The sequence below is a fragment of the Ambystoma mexicanum genome, chromosome 6q (assembly GCF_040938575.1).
Source record: "Ambystoma mexicanum isolate Mex_15411 chromosome 6q, UKY_AmexF1_1, whole genome shotgun sequence".
Lineage (NCBI taxonomy): Eukaryota > Metazoa > Chordata > Amphibia > Caudata > Ambystomatidae > Ambystoma > Ambystoma mexicanum.
The window spans coordinates 1654008134-1654029456 of NC_090937.1; the positions used below are offsets into that span (position 1 = coordinate 1654008134).

The window sequence follows — 21323 nt, forward strand, 5'->3', positions numbered from 1 at the left end:
AACACGGCACAACATCACGCAATGTTTCCATGCCTCTACTGAGAGCAGCCATTGTGTACTGTATTCCCATCAGGCTGCCCGTGTGGAAACACTAGTCATACACACTTCCGAATTTGCCGATCTTCGATTACTTTTGGAGGTAGGCACTTAGTTTAACTCCTTTACCTCATTGGTTTGGGATTACTAGGTGAATTTAACATCTATTCATTATCACTAGATGTAAGAGTTGCCCACCTTTTGGGACTTGATTCCATGGGGATATCTATTGAACTCCCAGCAGGACTACTCTACCCCCTTACACCATTTACCTGGGAAGAGGTAAGTGGATAACCTACAGCAGGACACTAGGTTGTCCGTATATTTTGAACTGTCATCAACCAATTTTAACACTTTTTTACTCCGTAGATTCCTGCTCGATACATCACTTATCGTCATTACCCCTGCAAGTAGCTATTTTATATCACCACCTCCAAGGGAATGGGCGTGTCGTATCATCATTTCTGGACCTACATTAATGTCTATTGAAGGATGTGATTTAACACAGTGACATTTATACAGGCTTTGGTCATAAATTCCACCTTTATGAGGCAGTTGATTCACATATCATGAACATGGGATGAGGACGACTCCATTTCTTACACAGCCACTTCAGAAGGTCTTATATGCATCAGTAAACAAAATAAGGAGAGAGATTTCGCAAGAAATTATTATCCGTTAGGCAATCAGGAATGGAGCCCTACCCATATGTATTGCTGCATCCCTATAGCAAGCCTTTTTAGGACATTCTTAGCAGGACCGTGACAGGTGGATCCTAACTTGAATGATATTTGATGTACGATTTATTGTATAGTAGATTAACTTGCACCAATCGAAGGATGTGTTGGATGAAATTAAGACTACTTTTTCTTTGATTATTTGTAGAATTAACGTCCCACCTGGACCACCGATGAAGAAAGTTCTCGAAACGCATTGGGTCATTATTAAAATTTGTTTTGAACAATGATGTATTATGAATTCATATTGAAATAAGTGATGGGTTGACTTTTTGCCTTAAAACACTATTGACTTTATTTGGAATATTTCAGAATTGTTCTATGAAATTATTGGCTATTCATTGGGCTGTTAAAGCCAGGTGGCCCAGACAAAGGGAAAGGGCGATTATTCGCAACCCATTCTCTTGCTGTTTAAGGTTTCCCATTGAAAGTAAGACAGGTACACTTTTACACGAGAATTAAATGGCAGTATCACAGAAGGGAATCAGGCCTACATACGTGTTGAACATACATTTTCCTTTTTACATGCCATTGAAGGTCCAGTAGTTTGTTGCAATGGAGCTTAAAATGTTATTTAAACTCTGGCCTGTCTATTGAGTAAGGGGGTATTTTGAATAAAAGGGAAGTAGCGAGAATTGTATAGGTTGCGATATTTAAAACTAAAAGGAAAGATTCTTCCTGCTCTCTCATGCATTCAATTCCATCCACGGTGCATGCGTGCTGAGAGGGATTTAAATGCATGGGTATCCGTTACGTGTAGTTCACTTTTCAATGCCACAGTTCTGAAGGGACTAGGGTGGGGATTATTTTTTTATCATTGGCTTTTTATAAAGAAATAATATGCTTATCTGTAATCTGTTTATTTCTATATATCTTCTGAGCAACCCTGTGCTTTTGTCACGAAAGCGCAGAGAAGCTGTAAAGTATCAATGTTATTAAATTGGGACCCCAGATTCATAAAGAGAACTGGATTAAATAAATGTAAATTATGCGTATCTGAGTGAGTGGGACTTTTTTTCCTCACTAATGATTTTTGTCCTGACAGGGATTTATGCTTTTCTTACTGTTTAATATTACAGTTTGGTAAACTGCATAGGCATCGGCATTTGCATTGTGACACACATTAGAAGTCCCTTGGACTTTTAATAATGTTGAACAACATTTTCTTGGGTGAACTACTGTTCCCAAGAAGAGTAAGATGACCCCTGTCTTACTTAGCTTTACTTTATGGGTCCAGCATACACCACCCTATGTGGAGTGCTGGGGCGGTTATATAGTATCTCCTTTAACCCATTCCTCATGTAACATTCTGTTACACTAACTCACTTGATGGCTGGTGGCAGTGGTTTCTTTTTTAATACCTTGTGCCATGTATCTGCAGGCGGAATCATCTGCTGCAGTACAGCACCCAAGGGTGACCATTTTACCAAAATGGCCCGGTCTTTTTTCGCCATTTCTTGTCAGTTGGTTTCTTATGGGCTTTTACTCTGTTTGACTCAGGTTTGAGTCCTTTGTGGGTTTTGCCTTTGGCAGGCCTCAGCCCCGAGGCCCAACCAAGGTCCAGTGTGTCTAGAAAGGCAGGAAGTGAGGGAGGGTCCCGAAACCTCCCCGTCCTTTGTCTCTAGGTTTGCCTGAGTGAAACCAGTTCCGATTGGACTGGAGGACAGCCACCCTGCTGAGTTATTGACAGCCTAGGGCTGTGAATGAATTGGAACTTTAAAAGGTGAGGTTTCCGGGACTAGAGGCAGTCGACCACTGGAGGACAACATCCGACGAAGAAGTGGAGAGACGTCAGCAGCACACTCCTGGACGGCAAGGTGCCCTGTGAAGCCCTGCAGCTGTGCTGACCCAGGTTTCGTATAGAATGGGAAGAATCCTATGGGGCGACTTCCTCGCATAGGCTGGTGGGACAAACTAGCCTCAAGACAAACTCCATTTTGGTGCAACCCCTGACTTTCTGCGACTTTCCAAGGCTGCAGAATCCCAATGCATGGGGACCCCTGACCATCACCCAGTGCATTGTTTTCCGAAGTGCGAATTTGGTCAAAACTTTGTGGGCATCCAGAGGACACTACAGAAGCAGGACCTCTTCATCCCTAGTCCCCTCACCAGAGTCCAGGGCAGAGGGATAAAGTAACTACTAACCAGAGCTCTTCGTTCTTTGGTGCTGAGAATAATGTGCCAAAACCATAAAGCTGCTGAATAAAGGAGAATCCATTGCTGCAGAGTCCCTCTAGTGCTGCCGTAGAAGCCCGCCAGACGTCCTCCTTTTCGTCACCACGACCAAAGACTAGGAACCATGGTCTGCTGCATTGCAACAGGGAGGCATCCAGCTGGCACCAATTGTTCAATTCTCAAGTACTGTGGGGATTGGGGTACATCAACCTTTTGCCATTTGGTGTGCTTACTACATTGGAGAGTGCCATTTTACCCTATTCTGATTTGACCTCAACTCACTAGCACTGGCCTGTCAGCTTGTGCTTCTTCAAGGTGACTCCTCTTGAGTTGATGCGATTTTCTATTTGAACTACTGACTATTAAAGAACATTTTCTAAGAAGAGAGCATCAAAACCTTGAAGTGGCCCATTGACTTTGGCTGTCCTGGCTCCTTAAAGACCCGCTTCAGAACCTATTGGCTTTAGCAGTGCGTGTTTGAACATGATTATTGCTGGACTACAAGACCGCCTACATCCCTTTGGAAGAATCTGTTTTCTGGTACAATAGCAGTATGTTCTGATCTTACGATAACCTTTCCCTCCCTTATAACTCAATACTGTAAAGGAGATATAAAATAAGTGTCATTACTGACCTCAAATGACGTCACGCTTAGTGCTGGAAAATGTATAACATGAATTACTCCTCTGCTTTTTTGTTCACTTTTGAATTACAACCGGGGATTAATGTTACTTTTAGGATGCTTAATATCTTTGTGTATATATAAATATGTATACTAGAACTTTAAGCATGTAAGAGTTTACTTTGATACCTGTATTTACCGATGTCATTGTACAGCTCAAATTATCCCCCTAAAGATAAACTTGGCTACGCAGTTACACTACCAACTTGATTAGTACTGGCCTATATGAAAAAGGTGGGTTACCCAATACCAAGAGAAGAAGTCTTGTGTTGTCCCACACCAGTTGACCTGCACTAATTCTTAACTTAGCTTAAGACTTCCCTTGGCCTGACTCAGTGGCCTACTTCCCATGGTAGTGGGTTAGTTCCAAATTAAAAGAAAGTTCCTTGATCCTCCTTGTGCACTCAAGAGATTCTGTAACTCCCGATATACATTTAAAGTCTTAACAACTTTACACATAGGGATCCTTTTCCTATCCTTCCTGCCAATTCCTTGTATGTTTTTCTTGTGGTTTCTCCTGTAATAGGTTGAATTCTCCAGATTTTATTAATTACTTTCACAGGCCTTTGCGATTGCTTAAACTTGACACAACTCGTGGCCTTTGCCAAAGTTCGCATTTTGGATCTCTCAGGCTCTCGTAACCCAAAGTCACAGTAACTTCACTTGTGGCAAGTTTCCAGGCCCTTCTCTGCTATTTTCTTCAGCATTGGTCTGGTTTACAGGGTTTCGCATTTCGTCATGGCGTCTTCCCATGGTTTCGCTCTCCTGACGCTTAGCGTCAGTTTCTCAACCTGCATGCCTCTGCCGTCTCCATGCACTCAGGCTGAACGGAGGACTCGTGCCTCCCGATGTGCTAGGTATAGACATTTGTTTGTAGGTTCCTAGCCCCCCCACGGTCATGCCACCAAGTGCAACGGTTTTATTAAACCAGTCCCTGCATCGGTTGCTGCACTGATCACTTTGCCAGGCTTCCAGTACTCTTCTCTGCTCCGATTCTCCAACGCTGCTGCTGGCCCTGGCTCTGAAATTCAACAGTGATCTGCCCCTCCAGGACGTTCCTTCAGAGGAGCTCCTCTGATGAAGGTTCTCTCTGCCTCTTCTTGTTTTTTGTTTCTAAGCTTGCAGCCAACTCTTAAAGGTGAATTTGGTTTCTCTTCCATGGTTACGTGAAATCCAGCATTATCCAAATCCAAGGAGATGGGAATTGCATTTCGGTTTCTTGAAGTGACAGTGACGATTCCTCCCAGAAACCTGGCTTGGTACCCTTCTTATGTGGCATGGGAAAGCCAGAAGATTCCCGATTCCCGACCCTAGGGGTCGTGTACTGCAGGAGGATCACACGGCGGTGGACAAGGGGGTTGCAGAACTTGGCCAGGATGGCTGGGGAAATCCCCCAGTTTAACTTTGCCCGTAATCCCACACTTTTAGCAGTTTGCCAAACAGCAGAAGTTAAAAGAATTGACTTTACTGTTGGGGACTGCATGTCCCATAATCCCATGAGTACTGGGACGAAGTAGAGCGGCATGCTGCAGCAGACGTCAAGCACTTAAGCTTAACAGCCACACCTGAAGGAACCTAGGAGGCATAAAATGCCCTCAGGTGCAGGCAATTGAAAGAGGAAGGAGAGTAAGGAGCTAGAATTGTGACAAGAGTGTGTGCAGCAGTAGAAGAAGGCACAGAGCTAGCAAACCAAGCAGCAAATGGAGAACCAGAGGGACTCTGGAAACATGGATGCAGTAGATTCACCCGCTTGTTCCGAGAGGATCATGTTCCCCCAAACTCTGAAATGCAGAGGAGAGGAAGACATGCAGAGATGCTGTCTTTCCCTATGTGAGTCCAATTGCTGTGATTGCTGGAAAGGAAACGTGTCAGAGACTGAAGCGAGGAGCTTTGGGCAAGTCGCAGGTCTCAGGAGCGAGAGGGGCTCCTTATTCTAGTGGCCGCACCGGAGACACCTGAGCAGAGGAAGGGTGTGTGTCCCTGTGAAGTATTTTAAGTTGCGGTCACGGCAGGACGGATGCAGTGGTCCCTATGGCAATGCTAGCAGCGTCTGCCAGGGGTCTCCTGAAGGCTGCATCGCGGCAACCTCAATATGGCGGCAGCTAGGCATTCTGGCGGTCTAGTGTGCGTCCTTCGACGTGCAGCGCTTGTCAGAGCGAATTGGATCGAGGAAGACAGTCTACAAAGGGGGATGCAGAACCAGAGGTAAACGCGTCACTACACCCATAGCTTGCCACTTGTGAGTACTCACTCCTAGAGAACCGGTGTGTTGCGTGTGTTGTGAATGCTTCTCTTCACTAATAACTCTGTCATTCCTGTGTGCTTATGAAGTGCTCTAGGTACCCGCAACCTCCATCCTCACCTCCAGAGCTTCTCCGACCTGTGTAGATGTCGCCAGTCTGTCACCAATCCCTAGTATTTCGCTCGCCATCCAGATTTAAAGATTTGCGTACATCAGATGCTGGGATTCAAGAAACATCCATCTCCAAGACATTGGACAACAAGGGTTTTCTTCCCCCGAGGGTTTCCCTGTTGCCCCTCTACCATCTGTGACACTTGTCTTCCAGAGGGTGATGGGTAATAACTGGGAGGTCTTTAATTGTCACAGGTGAGGTTCATCTGCTCTTAGGTCAGTGTGTTATCAGCACTCAGATTCTCATTACAGTTGTGCCCGAAGTCGTGGAACTCGAGCACCCGCAGAACACGGACACCAGAAGCCGGTGAGTCAACCCTGGCGTTCTGTAGCCCGTCTCTTTCACTGGTGTAAGAAGTAGAAGCAAGCCGGTTGGTTGATGCATTTTTCTAACAAGTGGCCAATAAACTAGCACACGTGTGAATGGGAAGTTTCTCTTTTACTTGCGTAGAAGCTGAATTGTTACCGAAATACCATTGTCAAACCTGTAAAGTCTTTAAAGTTGATAAAGGAGTGGTGGCATGTACCTAATTTTGTTTCCCAAGCCGAGAGTGAACATTACAGGTCGTGCGTCTCTCATTAAGGAGACAACCGTTATAAAACACTGAAACACTTACAGCTTTAAAACTCCCCGAAGAAGTAGTCGTGTATGCCTAATTATGTTTTTAAAGTGCAGAGTGAACTCTACCTCTGTATTGAAGCAAGCAAACATTGTTACTTAGAGAAGACAAAGTGTTTAAATCTACATTTGAATTTGGAGAGAGCGCAAGCATTGCCCAAGCCAAGAGTATTCCCCTATTGAGAATGAAGCAGCCTTTCTCAAAGACATCACTGTTCTAATAAGTACTGTGAGCCTAATAGAAGATCAGAATTGCCTGAAATAGGAGTGTACAAGCCAAGAGTGGCACCAAGGCTTCTGGGTAATTGTGTGGCTGACATTGGCACGGGGGTGGTGGCAAAGAGGTGAAGGCAGAGTTGGGAGGTTCGGGGGGGGGGATACTTGCTGAGCATATACACCAAGTTGTTAAGACAGACAAGAGAGGCAAAGAGTCTGCCCCTTTTTAACATATATTCAGAGGACTAGTGCCTTGCCCAATTTAAAGAGTTGCAGTGTCTTAAAGTGAATCTTGTCCAAACCCGTCTTTAAAATGCTAAGTACTGAGGCTGTGGTGTTATATGTTTGGTTGTCAGTGGATGCAAGCCTTCAGCAATTCAACTGAAATAGAATGCTAAGGTGTCAAGGATAGTATCCTCATGGTAAACAGTGGTAGAAGTGAAGTTATTGAAGTAGAAGCTACTTAACTGAGAAGTCATCCTGACAAATATACCTACTGTGATTTCTAACCTGAATAGACAAATCAACACCTGTTTACAGTTTTTTGTAGGGAGTTCAAAGGTTTGTACTTCTTGGACAACACTTTTGCAAAGTGCGACATATATAGAGGAGTTGTGCCTTCTCCCCAAGTAGGAGCCACTCCCATTGAGACTACAGAGGTGAACGCAAGACCCTAGCTGAGGTTTGGGCAAGCAGGATCTAAACAGGGTTGACTCCCTATTAGGGAACAAAGACTCCCAGTCTTTTCGCAAGAGACAATCAGCTGGGGTGGAGACGCAAGTTGAAACAATGCTGCCTGGAAGTGGGACCACAGAGTGTACTGTGTCAGCACTTTACCCCGGGAGGGGGAGGGGAATGGGAATTCAAGGGGGAGGGAGCCCCTTCCACGAGGCCAGGGAGGTGACGCCGCCACCCGATAGTCCCCCAGGGGGTGGTACTCAGAGGGTGGATCTCATGGGGAGGGAAGCACCCTATGGGATAAGTGATTACCTGGGGAGAACATGGTCCCGCATAGTTATTGTTATTGTTATTTTGCATTTATATAGCGCCTTATATACCATTGGTATGGTCTGAAGGCGCTGGTAGGTTGAACGCCCTTGGGAACCGAGGTTCGGGTCAGTGGAGAGATTAGAGAGGGTCAAAGGTGCGTGTGCGCACCAGGTATGTGTGCAGCTGGTGCGGAATTTCTGTGGTAGCTGCTTCCTAGCGATAGGTGTGGTGGTTGAGGAATCAGGAGTATGTGTTCGGTCTGGCAGGAGTTATCCAGTCCGAGTGAGGCAGCGTTAGGCCTGACGAGAACGCTTGGCTGGGGGTGAGAAACCAGCAATGTTTACTTAGAGTGATGGGGAGTGAGCGGCGGATGTTGATATGAGAACAGTTATACCGAATGGTGTCATAGTATCTCTGTGTTCTACTTGAGTGGTGGTGTAAGGAGAGAGTAAGCGTGGGGTGTGAAATGAAGTATGCTCTTACAACGGTTCCTTGCGTTCCACATCAAAGTCTGCACATTACGCAATTCAGAGGGGTCCGGTCCGTGCGATGTGTTTTGTTTCTCATCTGCTCTTATGCACTATTCATCGGGTCAGCGAATTCATCCGTATAGCGTACTCCTCCATCTAGCATAATCATGCGCTCTGGTCCATTCATTCATTTGTTTCGTGCGTTCACCCGCTCCCCAGGCTCATCTGTTACGCACTCATTCGCATCAGATGCTCATCCGCCAATTGTCAGTTCTGCATTCATCAGCTCCGTTCACTCTTCCGTACAATGTACTTATCTGTTTTGTGTACACTCGTTTTCTCGCTCTTATTTCTCGTTCGTTCGACGCATACCCGTTATCTCGCCATACTCAGCCGCTTACTACACTCGGTCGCCCGACGTACTCAGCTGCTTGCCATACTCAGCCGCTCGCTACATTCCGTCGCTCGCCAGATTCAGCCGATAGCTGTACTCAGCCGTTCCCTAAGCTCCTCCGCGGTCCATGTTCTTCCCCTCATTACACTCAACCGTTTTCTACATTCATGTGCTCTCCATATTCATTCAGCCGCATTCTACACTCATGTGTTCTCATCTACACAATGTGTTCACATTCATCTGTCCACCACACTCCCTCTTATACCCAAGTGATCCATGATAAGGCGGGTCACCTGCACTGGAGTCAGGCAAACAATGATGAGGTCACCTGCTCTGGAGTAAGGCTACCACTACTCTCTCTAATACCCCAGTGATCCATGATAAGGCATGTCATGTGCACTGGAGTCAGGCAAACAATGATGAGGTCACCTGCTCTGGAGTAAGGCCACCACGGCCCCTTCTAATACCCCAGTGATCCATGATAAGGCAGGTCACCTGCACTGGAGTCAGGCAAACAATGATGAGGTCACCTGCTCTGGAGTAAAGCCACCACAGTCCCCTCTAATACTCAAGAGCGACATGATGACGTCACCTGCTATGGAGTAAGGCCACCACAGCCCCCTCTAATACTCCAGAGCCCCATGATGAGGTCACCTGCTCTGGAGTAAAGCCACCACTACTCCCTCTAATACCCCAGTGATCCATAGCCCAAATAACACACCAACCCACCCCCCTCTCACAATCCCCAATCAACAGTTTCCCTAGTGTTTCTATGTGTTTTTGTAATACCTCCAATATTGGAGCTACTGGGATGAGGAATAGTGTGGGCTCCTTAAGGTAACCCTTAAGCAATGAGATGAGGGAGAGACCAATTGACTCATTGGAAGAAGATCAGTATTGGGATGAGGAAGCCATGTGTAGGCATGGAGAGCACTCGTAAGAACATGAATGAACAGTCCGATTGTTCGAGAGCGGTTTGGGCAAAAGCCAGTTAAAACTATAGCGGGAAATCAGGAAGGAGAGTGGCCTTCCGTGGAGGAACCACAAGCGCGGGGAATGCTCAGCGGAGAACCAGAGCAGCTACAGAAGAGCTTTCAGGGTAGGCAGAGAGGCTCTTACATGGTTTGATGCCGAAGGGCCATGTGGAGAAGCAGAGCAGGGAACATCCAGGCAAGCCCTCCGCAAGACGGTGCACCTGCAAGTGCTGCGGAGATGCTGCAGCATGCTGGGAGAGCGCACACCACCCCCGCAATACCGACCGGGCCGAAACAGTAGAACCACTAAATGTACAAGGACTACCAGAGCGGTTGGAAGGGGGTAACGGAGGGACCCAGCAGATGCTGGCTCACAAGGGAAAGACCCTGTGGGGAGGAGCCAAGACGGCCAACGAAAAAGAACTGACGTACCAATGGAAGAGAATCACACAGGTCTGGGACCCGCACCATTTGATGAAGATCAAACCAAATCATCTTCATAGGCACAGTACCTGGCAGGAGAGTGAACCAGGTCTAAGACACCAAGGCAAGAGAAATACACAGGTCTGGGATCCCCGCACCCATAAAGACTAGGAACTCATGTAAATTGGGAATGTTGAAGTGCAAAGCAGGCTAGGGCAACGGGAAGGGAGGTGACTCCATTTTTTACTAGGACTTTCTGACTAGCTCCTTTATCAGAGGCAGGGAAAGCCCTCTTAGAGTTAGGGAGGGAGGTTCATTTATTGTTAAATAAAAGTCTTTGCCAATCACTATGCCACCACTGTGTCAGATTCCTACTTCTGCGCCCTTACAGTACTTGGTAGGCAGAGTCCAGGAATGTCGTCCAAACAAAGTTTGCCACCCGCATCCTGAGAGACACCGACAATGGAAGGATAAGATACCAGCGAGCCTGTGCAAATGCTGCCTCTGGGGAAGGCCAAAGAAAGATACTGGTGAGCCACCGAGAAGGCAGCCAATGGAGAAGGTCAAGGAAAGATACCGGTGAGCCACCGAGAAGGCAGCCAATGGAGAAGGCCAAGGAAAGATACAGGTGAGCCACCGAGAAGGCAGCCAATGGAGAAGGCCAAGGAAAGATATCAGTGAGCCACCGAGAAGGCAGCCAATGGAGAAGGCCAAGGAAAGATACCGGTGAGCCACCGAGAAGGCAGCCAATGGAGAAGGCCAAGGAAAGATACCGGTGAGCCACCGAGAAGGCGGCCAAGGAAGGATTCCGGTGAGCCACCGAGAAGGCAGCCTATGGAGAAGGCCAAGGAAAGATACCAGTGAGCCACCGAGAAGGCAGCCAATGGAGAAGGCCAAGGAACGATACTGGTGAGCCACCGAGAAGGTAAATGCCTGAGAGCGTGACAAAGCGGCCCGACGTGAGGGAGTCAGCCACCACAGGAGCCACGCTCCCTCTATGCAGAGAGTTCAGCAGAGTATCATGTGCATAATTTTGTCACAAGAAATGGAGGTGGGCAGGAATGCTTGCCACTGACCCCATGGAGAGATCCATATAGCCCACAAAGAAAGCAGACACACAAGTGCAGCTAGAGAGACTGATCAAGCCAAGGGATGAAAGCACCAATCAAACAGAATGAGGAAACATCCAAGCAGGGTGTAAAGCCAGAAACTAGAGGGCCCAATAAAGGTCTAAAGTGACTAAGCAAAGACACAAGAGTCGAAGAAAAGGAGTATGGCCGGGAGGTCCGAGAGAGAGTGGACCATAGCACAAACAGTGAAAACAACCCCGAAAAGAGGTGCAATTGCTTTGGAGAGGGGGCTAACAAGATATAGCTTGTGTATTTGTAAGGGGACGAGGATAATTGCCTTTTTTCTACTTCACTGAAACATCCAAGTTTGCAGAGGACTGAAAGGGAAACCAGTTCATTTGGAAAGGGTTAAAGAGTATTGCACCTTCTTGAGCTACAGCAACTAACTGACGTTTGTAAAAGGGACTGTTACTGTGAAGAACATTCATCTTCAAGGACTGTTAACAGAGGAGGGAGGATGTGTCACTACAAGAGCCCAACAACCCAAGCTGAGCCGGCATTGCCTTTAGGTATGGTCATATGTGTGTGTGTGTGTAGTGGTGAGGGCCAGTTACAGCTCAGGTTTTGGACTGAACACAGACACATGTTGACTCAACATTCCGACGAGCATCTTGGGTTTTCAGTCGAAGATAGGGAACCTCATCATCGTAGTAGGGCCGGGTCGGGGTGCTTCTTCATTTAACCCAATAAAGATTTTCAGTTCGACTACGTCTAATGGTCGGACTACAAATTCTGGCATAACACATAAGGCACAAATCCCACAGGCAAGCTGTGGTCAAGAACAACCCAGCTATTGCTCCACTGAACCCTTCATCCAAACTACAGGCACACACTAGAGTAGATCCTTGAATGTTTGGAGAAATGCATCTATCACCCAGTTTTGTCCTCTCTACCCCTCCACCCCCTTTTGTTTTCTTAGGAGTCTTCAACACACCTAGACTTGCAGAAAGTTGGCCAAACATAAATGGGCTTCTGCAACGGACCCTTAGCACCGAGCGTGCGCGAGCTGCCTGCAATTTGCCTTCGCATTCATGGAAAATCCCAGTCTTACCTTTTTTCGGGAGCCCTCTTCCCTTTCCCATACGCGACTTCCTGTCATGGTTCTTCCCTTTGGGACTGTGAGGGTCCGCCACAATCGGCTCACCAGTCTCGGACAGAGACTCGCGGGTGGAGTCCCGGGAGGAGGTCCTCCTCACGCGACGCTTTGCCTTGGCCTTGAGGCGTGCCTCGTGCAGCTCCTTCTCCTGTGGGGTCCAGTTCTGGTTTATATCTCCATCAATGACCTCCTCCTCCAAGTCCTCATCTCCAGACCCCATTCTGGTTGGTTATCTAAAAATGAAAAACAAAAGGAAAACCATAAGAAGGGGTGCGAGTTGCTATGAAAAGACGAGGTGGCAGCTCTGGTCATTCTTTTTCGGAGTAGCTTCTTGTGCTTCACCTCAGAGCAGACAGAGGGTCCTGCTTAGGTCAGGAGTAGTTGCCCTCCGAGGCCAGAAATCTCTACCTCACTTAAGAAAGGGACCCTCTGGAAAGGGAATAAACACTGGAAAAGAGAACAAATATCCTTCTCAAACCACAGGATGACACGCCCACCTGCAGCCCCAAAAAAACATAACTGGTTGTAGCTCCACTGAACCCTTCACCTACTAACTGCAGGTACCCTAGTGTGGGGGTCAGAGTGTGGGGGTCAGAGTGTATTGCTTCACAATGAAGAGAAAGAATAGGCTTTGAGGGGGTCATATTCTGGAAAATAGAAGGGTGAGCTCACCCGGGGGACTGGTTCACTGCATTTTATATGGGGGCCAAGACCCCCATATCTCTGTTCTAGCTTAAAAGACATCTCAAAATATACCCCAACCTTGCACACCCCTAAGGAAATGGGGTGAAGCAGCTGCAGTGAGTTGGGCAGGTACCAAATAAAAAAGGCAGGAGCCTTTGTCTATGTGCCAAAGGCAGGTCTGTAGAGAGAATGACCCCAGGCAAGGATTTGAATTTTCTCCAAGAGCTTGCACATGTGGACACGGACAGACTGGTTGGAGCGCTGGGGAAGGGTGAATATCCTCCCACTCAAAGTTATGGCAAAGTACAATACATGGCAGATTCCTTCATAAGTATCGCTCAACAGGGTCGTCACATTAACTTGAGCCGTCCACTTCACCCAAATTAAGCAAAATGAATTTTAGCAACAAAAGTTTTTTTTTTTAATAAAATAAACGACACTGAAGCAATTTTTAGATGCAACATAAAAACCTTGTCAATAGTTTTTGACTAATTCCAATCTCTTCTCACTTGCTCCTTTTCAGGATTCTACGGGCTCAATGGATTCCGTGCGCTTTTTTGTGCCCGACTCTTAAGTGCACATTGCAGCACTTGAAGAATCAGGGAATATTCTATGACATTCTCTTTACTGCCGTCATGTAGGATGTTAGGTTGAAAGTCCTACTTTGTGACACTAAGAGTCCCATGAACTTGTTACCTACTGTACTGGTTCACCAATGTTACGACCCAGTGAACCTGGGACCGCGACCCCATCAAACTACGCTGGCTTCCCCTGCAAGCCCATTTAATCTTCAAACTCTTTTGCATCATCTAGAAGGCGGTCACCCTGAAGTCGCCAAAGCTGCCTCACTGAGAAACTCGGCATCAGTCTCCCCGGAGGCCTGCGATCCACCAGAAGAAAGGACATGTGCAGACTTGAACTCTGCCAGTGCAGGAAGGGAACAACCAGAAGACAGGCCTTCTCCATCAATGCCCAAAGACTCTGGAACCTTCTGCCCATCAACATCGCTCTATCGCTTCTACAGTTCAGGAAAGAGCTCAGGATTCCCCCCCCCCTTTTTAAGGAATGGCTCCCCACAAACACCTAGATCCACACACCTTCCCACTCCCCACCTGAGCCTCAGTGGTGTGCGCCAGTTTCCTCCCCTGGTTGCTTGTAGATCCATTGCTGAACATTGTCTGCCCTTCCCCTGTACGCTGCTCACTGCCTTTTATTTTGTCTTCCCCACTGTGTTTTTGGCCTAAAATTGTTAAGCGCTCTATTGCTTTCCAAAGCTAGGTCTGCACTCTAATTAAATAGCTTAATATTATACTAATAATTATTAATAATAAATCCCCATCTACAGCCCCAGTGACAATGTACATCCATATAATGCGCTGCTAGGATTCCCACACCAGGTGCCCTCATGTTGCCCTGTAGACAACCTCTTTGCAACCCCACCGCATATCTGGAGCAGAATGCTCTAGCTTACCGCTTGTGTAACTCCTGTCTGTATGCCCAGGAAGATATGAGGGCGGCGACCATCCCCAATCGGGTGGCAGTAAAATGTTTCAACAATGAGCGAATCTGACAAGATCTCCAGCTCCAAAGAGTTCTATAAAAATAGGGGTTTCTGATTCCAAGATGGCAGCTGTTGACGGAGGACGCATCTGACCATCTCTCCTCCGAAGGCCGCAACACTAAGCCCATCAGTAAAGCCTATCGGGCGATCCCGCGACCGAAAATACAGTAACAAAGCGAATGCTGAGCAACCTCTGAGAGGAAGTGAATTTAAGAGCCACGGCGTCCCGAGCCCGGGAGAGCGCGCCGGTGGACCAGTGAGCCAGTGCGTTGTACGGAGTGAACCTCCCTGTAGTGGTGACAGTTTCAGCGGGAAGCACCGCAGCAATAAAGAGGTCGGCAGGCCCCCATTCATTGAAGAAGCTGTTCCGGAGGTATGGAGGGGCCCCGCGGAGACCTGAGCCGGTGCACCCCTGAGGGGCAAGAGCGGCGGCTGCGTGGGGTGCACCCGCACGGAGAAGAGGCTGAATGTGCGGCAGGGGCAGGGGCGGGCCCACCGGCCGGGGATCCGACCAGCCTCCCGCCAAACTCCTTCCATCAGTGCTGCCGGAGTGGGGTGGCGGCGCACACAGCTGCGGCCGGCGCGGCCTGTCGAGAGCCAGATTGGGGCCATGACAGTCCCACTGATCTTCCACGGCACCAGGGAGGCGCGGGACAACATACTTGAAGCGCCGCCTGTTAGGAAAGATTTCGTAATTGTAGGGAATTTTCCTTCCATGTGGCAACCCCTAAACTTTTTGCTATTGTTTTTAACCTTGTTCTTGACTTTGCCAGAGAAGTACAGCCTTCTGCCGCACTTCTCTGGGCTTTCGCTCCTTTTCTTATGGGGAAACTGACATGCCCTTAAGACAGTCAGTACCGGGGAACGCTGTTTCCCGTAGTTTCTTTTATCATGTTGCGGCTTTAGTGCAACATGACACAAGAGGGCACTGTAAGCTAAGTTACAGCTCTCTTGGGTCTCTAGCCTTCTACAGACCCTAGATACTCTTTTAGGATGGTATTTGATCGGTGCAAGTCATTCAGGGACTGGAATGGTGGCAGCGATCGTTTTGTTTATTTTGAGCTCCTTTTGGCGTTCTGAGCACGTTTTTCGCACTGAACCCAAAATGGTGGCCTGGCTCCCAAAATGGCCAGTCCACGAGGCTCCTTTGTCCGGTCCACTGACCGTCTTGCTCCCTTCACCTTCCCCAGGTCGGGCGACCCGGGGCCTTCCTTATTTGGGCATGTACTTTCCCGCGAAACGTGGTTGCTTTCGCGGGCTTCTACATGTCGTTTGTGTGCCTCCAGGGTGTGGGCTGGGATGTCTGGTCCCAATACACATCCTGGGTGCCAGAGTCTGGGGTGATGTGAATGCCTGGGACCACCGTGGTCCGTGATTGGTCCACGTATGGTATGTGTGTTGATGTGCGGATCTCCCATTGGCTCCCCTCCGTTTTGGCGCGAAGGGAACCGTGGATAAGAGGGGGCTGGAAACACCACTACCATGTCGATCTCCTGAGTTCTCACGAACGAACGAATACAGGAGCCAAGTATCCTGCAACCAAGAGGCTGGACCGAGGAATCGCTGGTGACCCGCTGAAGGAATCCTCCTTTGCACTGCTGTCGTCCTGTGAAGCCCTTTCCTCCTTGGATCGAACCAGAAGGCCTGTACTGGTGCTTCGACCTTTGGAATAGCAGGAACAGCTATTCCCGGCGACTTCATCATCTCCTGCCAAGTAAGCCTTCGGAAGTGTCCCTGGGCCATCCAGTTGACTGACCAGCTTACAAGGGAGTCCTGCTCTGTAACTGCCGCCAGGTTGTGTTGTATTTCGAGTCCTTGTCACTCTCCCACGCTTCGTACACTTGGCGTTCCCAAGTCTGAAGGGAGGAGTGTACATTTGGCTTGAATACACACGGCCGCTCCGTTGTCCTGCTGCGGCAACAAAACTGTGCCGGTTCCGTCGATTGGGACGTCTTTTTGCTCTACACGACTACGAGGCGTTCCCTGCTCTTCTGAACCTGCCAGCTGCTGAAACTAGCGTGGAGAAGCCTGGGTCTGCTTGCTTCGGGGACCGGTGCGTAGTTTAGCTAGGATCTGGTCACCCTCCTGCAGTATCCCATTGCTTTTCCCTGCTGTGTAAAAACAGCACCCTTTTGGCCGTACTCGCGCTCTGCTTCTGCCCGCTGTGGAGGCTGCGCTTGAGTTGCGGAACCTGTTCTCCTTCTGCTGTGCACTAACCCGAACTGCCTGACTTCCTCCGAAGAGCTTCCCCTTTTGCCCGTTGGCACCGGCGTGGCAGGTACTTTGAGCACAAGGCTCCACTCTTCGCAGGGCTCGGACTTCCATCTAGTTAGGTGCCTCTGAAGGCGAACTGAGTCTAAAGCGTTATCGCACTGCCCGTTTTCCTTTCCTTTCAGGTGGACTACATATTTCGTGCTTTAAACGCTTGCGACTGTGTATTTGTATATATATTGTGTTGATATGGTATGTGTTGGTTTAATATTGTGATATTGTGATTTTCTCGCTACGGTCATTGTTTTAAAGGCCTTAAAATAAATGTGTATCTATTTTTGATATAACAACTGTTTGGAGTAGTTTGTAAGCGCTCTTGCTTTGTGTGCTCACTGCGGGCTTTCAGTCACCCTCACCCCTCTTGAGACCTAGTCTTGACCGACGCGATCGCTACCTTGATTGGTCTGGCTTGTCCAGAGGTTACCCTGTTCCAAGTAATTAGGTTGGCCTTCTGAACTTCTGCGCCACCAGGACAGAGTTCAGAAATCCGTCTTAACACCGCCCAGCACAAGCGCTCCCGCCCCGTGGACCGGTGGCCCCCAAGCCTCGTAGGGACCGGGCGGTGGCCAGGGGATGGGAGAGCAGGGGAAGGGGGAGATTAGTCCTGAGTGGGGACCTCCATCAATGCACGCAAGCTGCAATTAACCTCACAGCATGAACTGGAGTAAAAGCACCCCCCGGCGGGCCAGCCATCAGTGACCCGCAGACGACGCTCAACAGTGGCTGGAGGCGGTGAGGACCGCCGGCACCTGACACACCACCCAGTTGGGGTCTGCCTGCACATAACCAGGAGCGGCCAGCGGACCGGAGCGAGGTCGCCCCTCTCCACGCAGAAGGTGAGGGGAAAATAGGTGCAACGGGCCTTAGTGGAGGGAGGAGGGCCATAACAAAACAGAAAAAAGACATTCTCCTCGGTGCCCGCACATGGGAGTTCCACAAGTGATGCGGAGCCAAAGCTCCCTTACCAGCAGTCACTAACACAGAGACATATCCCACCAACCAGCTAAACGTGCCCTCCCCACCAGGCGAAAGAACTAGAACTAAAAGGCACAACAGGAAAAACCCACTGGCAGTCGAGGTCAGGCCACCCCTCGGAACAGATACTGCTATGAAATCGCCTCCGGTCCACAACCAGGAATCCTCTCTGGACTCTTAAAGCAACCCACAGAATCCCCTCCGGCTACACACCATCAGCTCCAACAAGGCGTATAAATGTCCAAAACGCGTGCCAGGTCCTGTACCCAGTCCTCTCCACAGAGAAATCAGGGAAAGAACCTAAAGCAGCTTTGGGGGACACGGGACAGCCTCGCATACACACCGGAAGGTTTCCCCCCCGCTAGGCCCAGCTCAACCCAAGGAGGGATGGAGGAAAGTGAAATGAACAAAGAGGACATGCAAACGTGCTTCAAAGAACTACAATCGCAACTACTCACTTCTGTTCAAGATCAATTTACACTTCGGCAGGGTAGGATGGCTCCAAACTAGGGAACAGAACAGATAAATTCCAACAAATGGAGAAAGACTCCCTTAAGTCCGAAGAAACACTTGATGGTGTGCCCAGACCACCATGTATTTAGAACAATGCGAGGACCTAGAAAATAGATCAAGGAGATCCAACGTCAGAATCAAAAACTTGCCGGAACCATTGGGGAAACAGACCTAAAGTCGACGGTCACGCAATTGTTCGCAGAGATCCTGGCCGAAGAGGTGGACTCTAGGATTGGGATTCACCATATCCACAGAGGAGGCCCAAAAAGAGGGGCAGAGCCAGGGATGAGACCCAGGGATGTTCTGGTGGCTATAGCATCTTATACCCAGAAAGAACAGATTCTGAGAAAGGCCAGACAGCCCCCCCCCGATAAGGGTGAACGGGCAGGAAGTGCAATTATACCAGGACTTGGCCCAGGCCACCCTGCTCAAGCGATGGCTGATGGGCCCGGTGGTTCGCCGCCTGTCTGCAGCTCAGGTGAAATACAAATGGACTTTTCCGTATGGTCTCCCATTTACATGGGAGGGAGTCCAACACAGGATCACTTCCTGTGACGAAGAAGAAAGGATTTTGGGTTTACCGAGTGGAGGAGATGATGCACATCAGAAACCCCAGAGGAGGCTCAAGGGGCCAAACCAGCAGGAGCGATGGGAGACGACCCACAAGAAAAGAAGAGAAAAGGCGGCCAGGTAGGCAAAGGAGCACGATAAGCGTCCCTAGAACTTAGACTAAATAAAAGATCATTGCTGCAATGCCAACCTGAGAAGGGGAAGGCAGTTCACACGCCCGATGGACAAATAGCAGGCGGAGGAGAGGAAGTAGAAGGGATCCAATGGACTCTTTAGTGGGGTTTAGGACTCCCCACAATGCGTTTATGAGGGAAAATATGAGCCAGGAGCACTGGACACTTCGTCCCAGGGCACGTAGCAACCCGGCCCTGACCTCAAGAGAACTGTTGGGGGAAGGGGGGGGGGGTTTACAAGCTAGAGACAACGAAATGACCTTCTGGCAGAACAGAGTGCAACCGGAAAATGGGGCGCCTTTAGCGTGCCCACTCACTAATCTATCAATGGACACAATGAATAAGATCCCGGTGACAGTGCTCTTGCAGAATGTAAGAGGCATGAACACCCCCATAAAAAGGGCCAAATTGGACAGACAGGCCTGGAAGCAGAAAGCTAACATTTTACTGTACCAGGAAACGCCCATAAAGAAAAGCAAAAAAACCTGCTTGAAAATAAAAGGGGCGAAACATATCAGTCAGTCAAATGCGGAGGGAAAGAGGGCAGGGGTCCTGGTAGCCATAAAGGACACTGAAGGCACAGATCCATGACCACAGAACAGACAAGGAAGGGAGATATGTCTTCCTGACCATTACAGTGGAGGGGAGGCGCATCACCCTAGTGTCAGTCTACGCCCCCAACGTGGGCCAAGAAGCTTTCCTAAAGGATATGTTGGGAACTCGAACAATTTGTGACAGGAGAAATTATACTGGGCAGAGACCTGAACCTGGCTTGGAATCCCACTCAGGACAGGACGGGTAGAACCAGTGAGAGTTCGAAGGCCCCCCTCGGAAGCACTGAAGCAGACATTTGACTCTCTCCCTATTTGACATCTGGCGAGCAAAGCACGGGGACCAGCAAGGCTTCATGCACTCCTCATGTCCACAACTCTATCGAGAATAGACTATATGTGGGTCTCCACTGACCTTTTAGGAACAATCAGAGAGCTGGAGACGGGTCCCATCGTCCTCTCCGATCATGCTCAAATAACTTTGTCGTTGGCACTTAAAACCAAGGGGGGCGGGGTGTGGGCCTGGCGATTTCCCATGGAAGTCCTGCAGGACCCAGTGCTGGCGGAGCAAATTCAAGAGAAGATTGAACTACACGGGGGAGACCCTGCAAGACACTGAGTGGGGCACCTTCAAAGCAGTCCTGCGGGGTGAATTAATAGCTTTGCAAATCCAGGAGAGATAAACACCTAGCGCAATGGGAGAGGGATTTCGAATCCCAACTGCGGAACGCGCAGAGGGAGGCTGCGGCCAACCTCAGTAGAGCCAAGAGGCAGGCAATGCAGCACATCCAGGGCCAGTTGGGGCACCTTCATACCCAGAAAGTGAGCCACGCCCTCACGAGAACGAAAGATATTACATCTTGCCCAACAAAGCGGGGGCTCTACTCGCCCGGCAGCTCCGGGAGATGACCAGGGAGAGATCCATATTGGCGCTGGTGGATCCCTCTGGAACCCGGAAACGACCAATGACGAAATGGGTGAGATCATGAGATCCTTTTATCAAGACCTGTATACCACCAGTAACCCAAAAGAGGAGGACCAAGAAATATATCTCCAGAAAGTACCCCTCCCACAACTGTCAGAGGAAGCCCGGGAAGCACTAGACCAGGACATCTCGCCGGAGGAAGTGCTGCAGGCCATCAAGCAACTCCCAAAGAACAAAGCACCAGGCCTGGATGGGTACACAGACGCATTCTACAAGGGATTCCGTCATACTCTGGCCCCCAGACTTAAAAGACTGTTTAACACCTTCAAGTCACGGGGTAATATTACTACGTCAATGAACGAGGCAAAACTAGTGCTTTTTCTGAAGCCGGATAAAGATCCCACTAACCCAGGATTTTATAGACTGATTGCACTAATAAACCTGGATGCAAAGCTTTATACTAAAGTACTAGCCAATAGACTGTTGATGCACTTGTCCTCTCTGGTGGACGCGGACCAATCAGGATTTGTCACAAGGCAAACAGCAGATAACATCAGGAGAGTGTGCCACATAATAGAAATGGCCGAACGCACAGACACAGAGGCAATATTAATCACCTTAGACACTGAAAAAGCGTTCGACCGAGTTGGGTGGTTGCAGCTCTTCGCACAACGGCACACATGGGCTTCGGAGACTCCTACATGAGGATGATAAAGTCGAACTATAAAAAGTCCCTCCTTAAGAG

The 21323-nt window shown here is 48.9% G+C and overlaps 1 protein-coding gene across 2 annotated transcripts in view; it reads right to left on the reverse strand.

Moving 5' to 3' along the window:
* Positions 1-21323, reverse strand: part of LOC138516989 (programmed cell death protein 4-like) — a 141515-nt gene that overhangs the window by 102068 nt on the left and 18124 nt on the right. For both annotated transcript variants that reach the window (XM_069632482.1, XM_069632483.1), the window contains exon 3: positions 12311-12588. In XM_069632482.1, the coding sequence (XP_069488583.1) occupies positions 12311-12575 (265 nt within the window). In that variant the 5' untranslated portion in view covers positions 12576-12588. The remainder of the gene's footprint in view (positions 1-12310; positions 12589-21323) is intronic.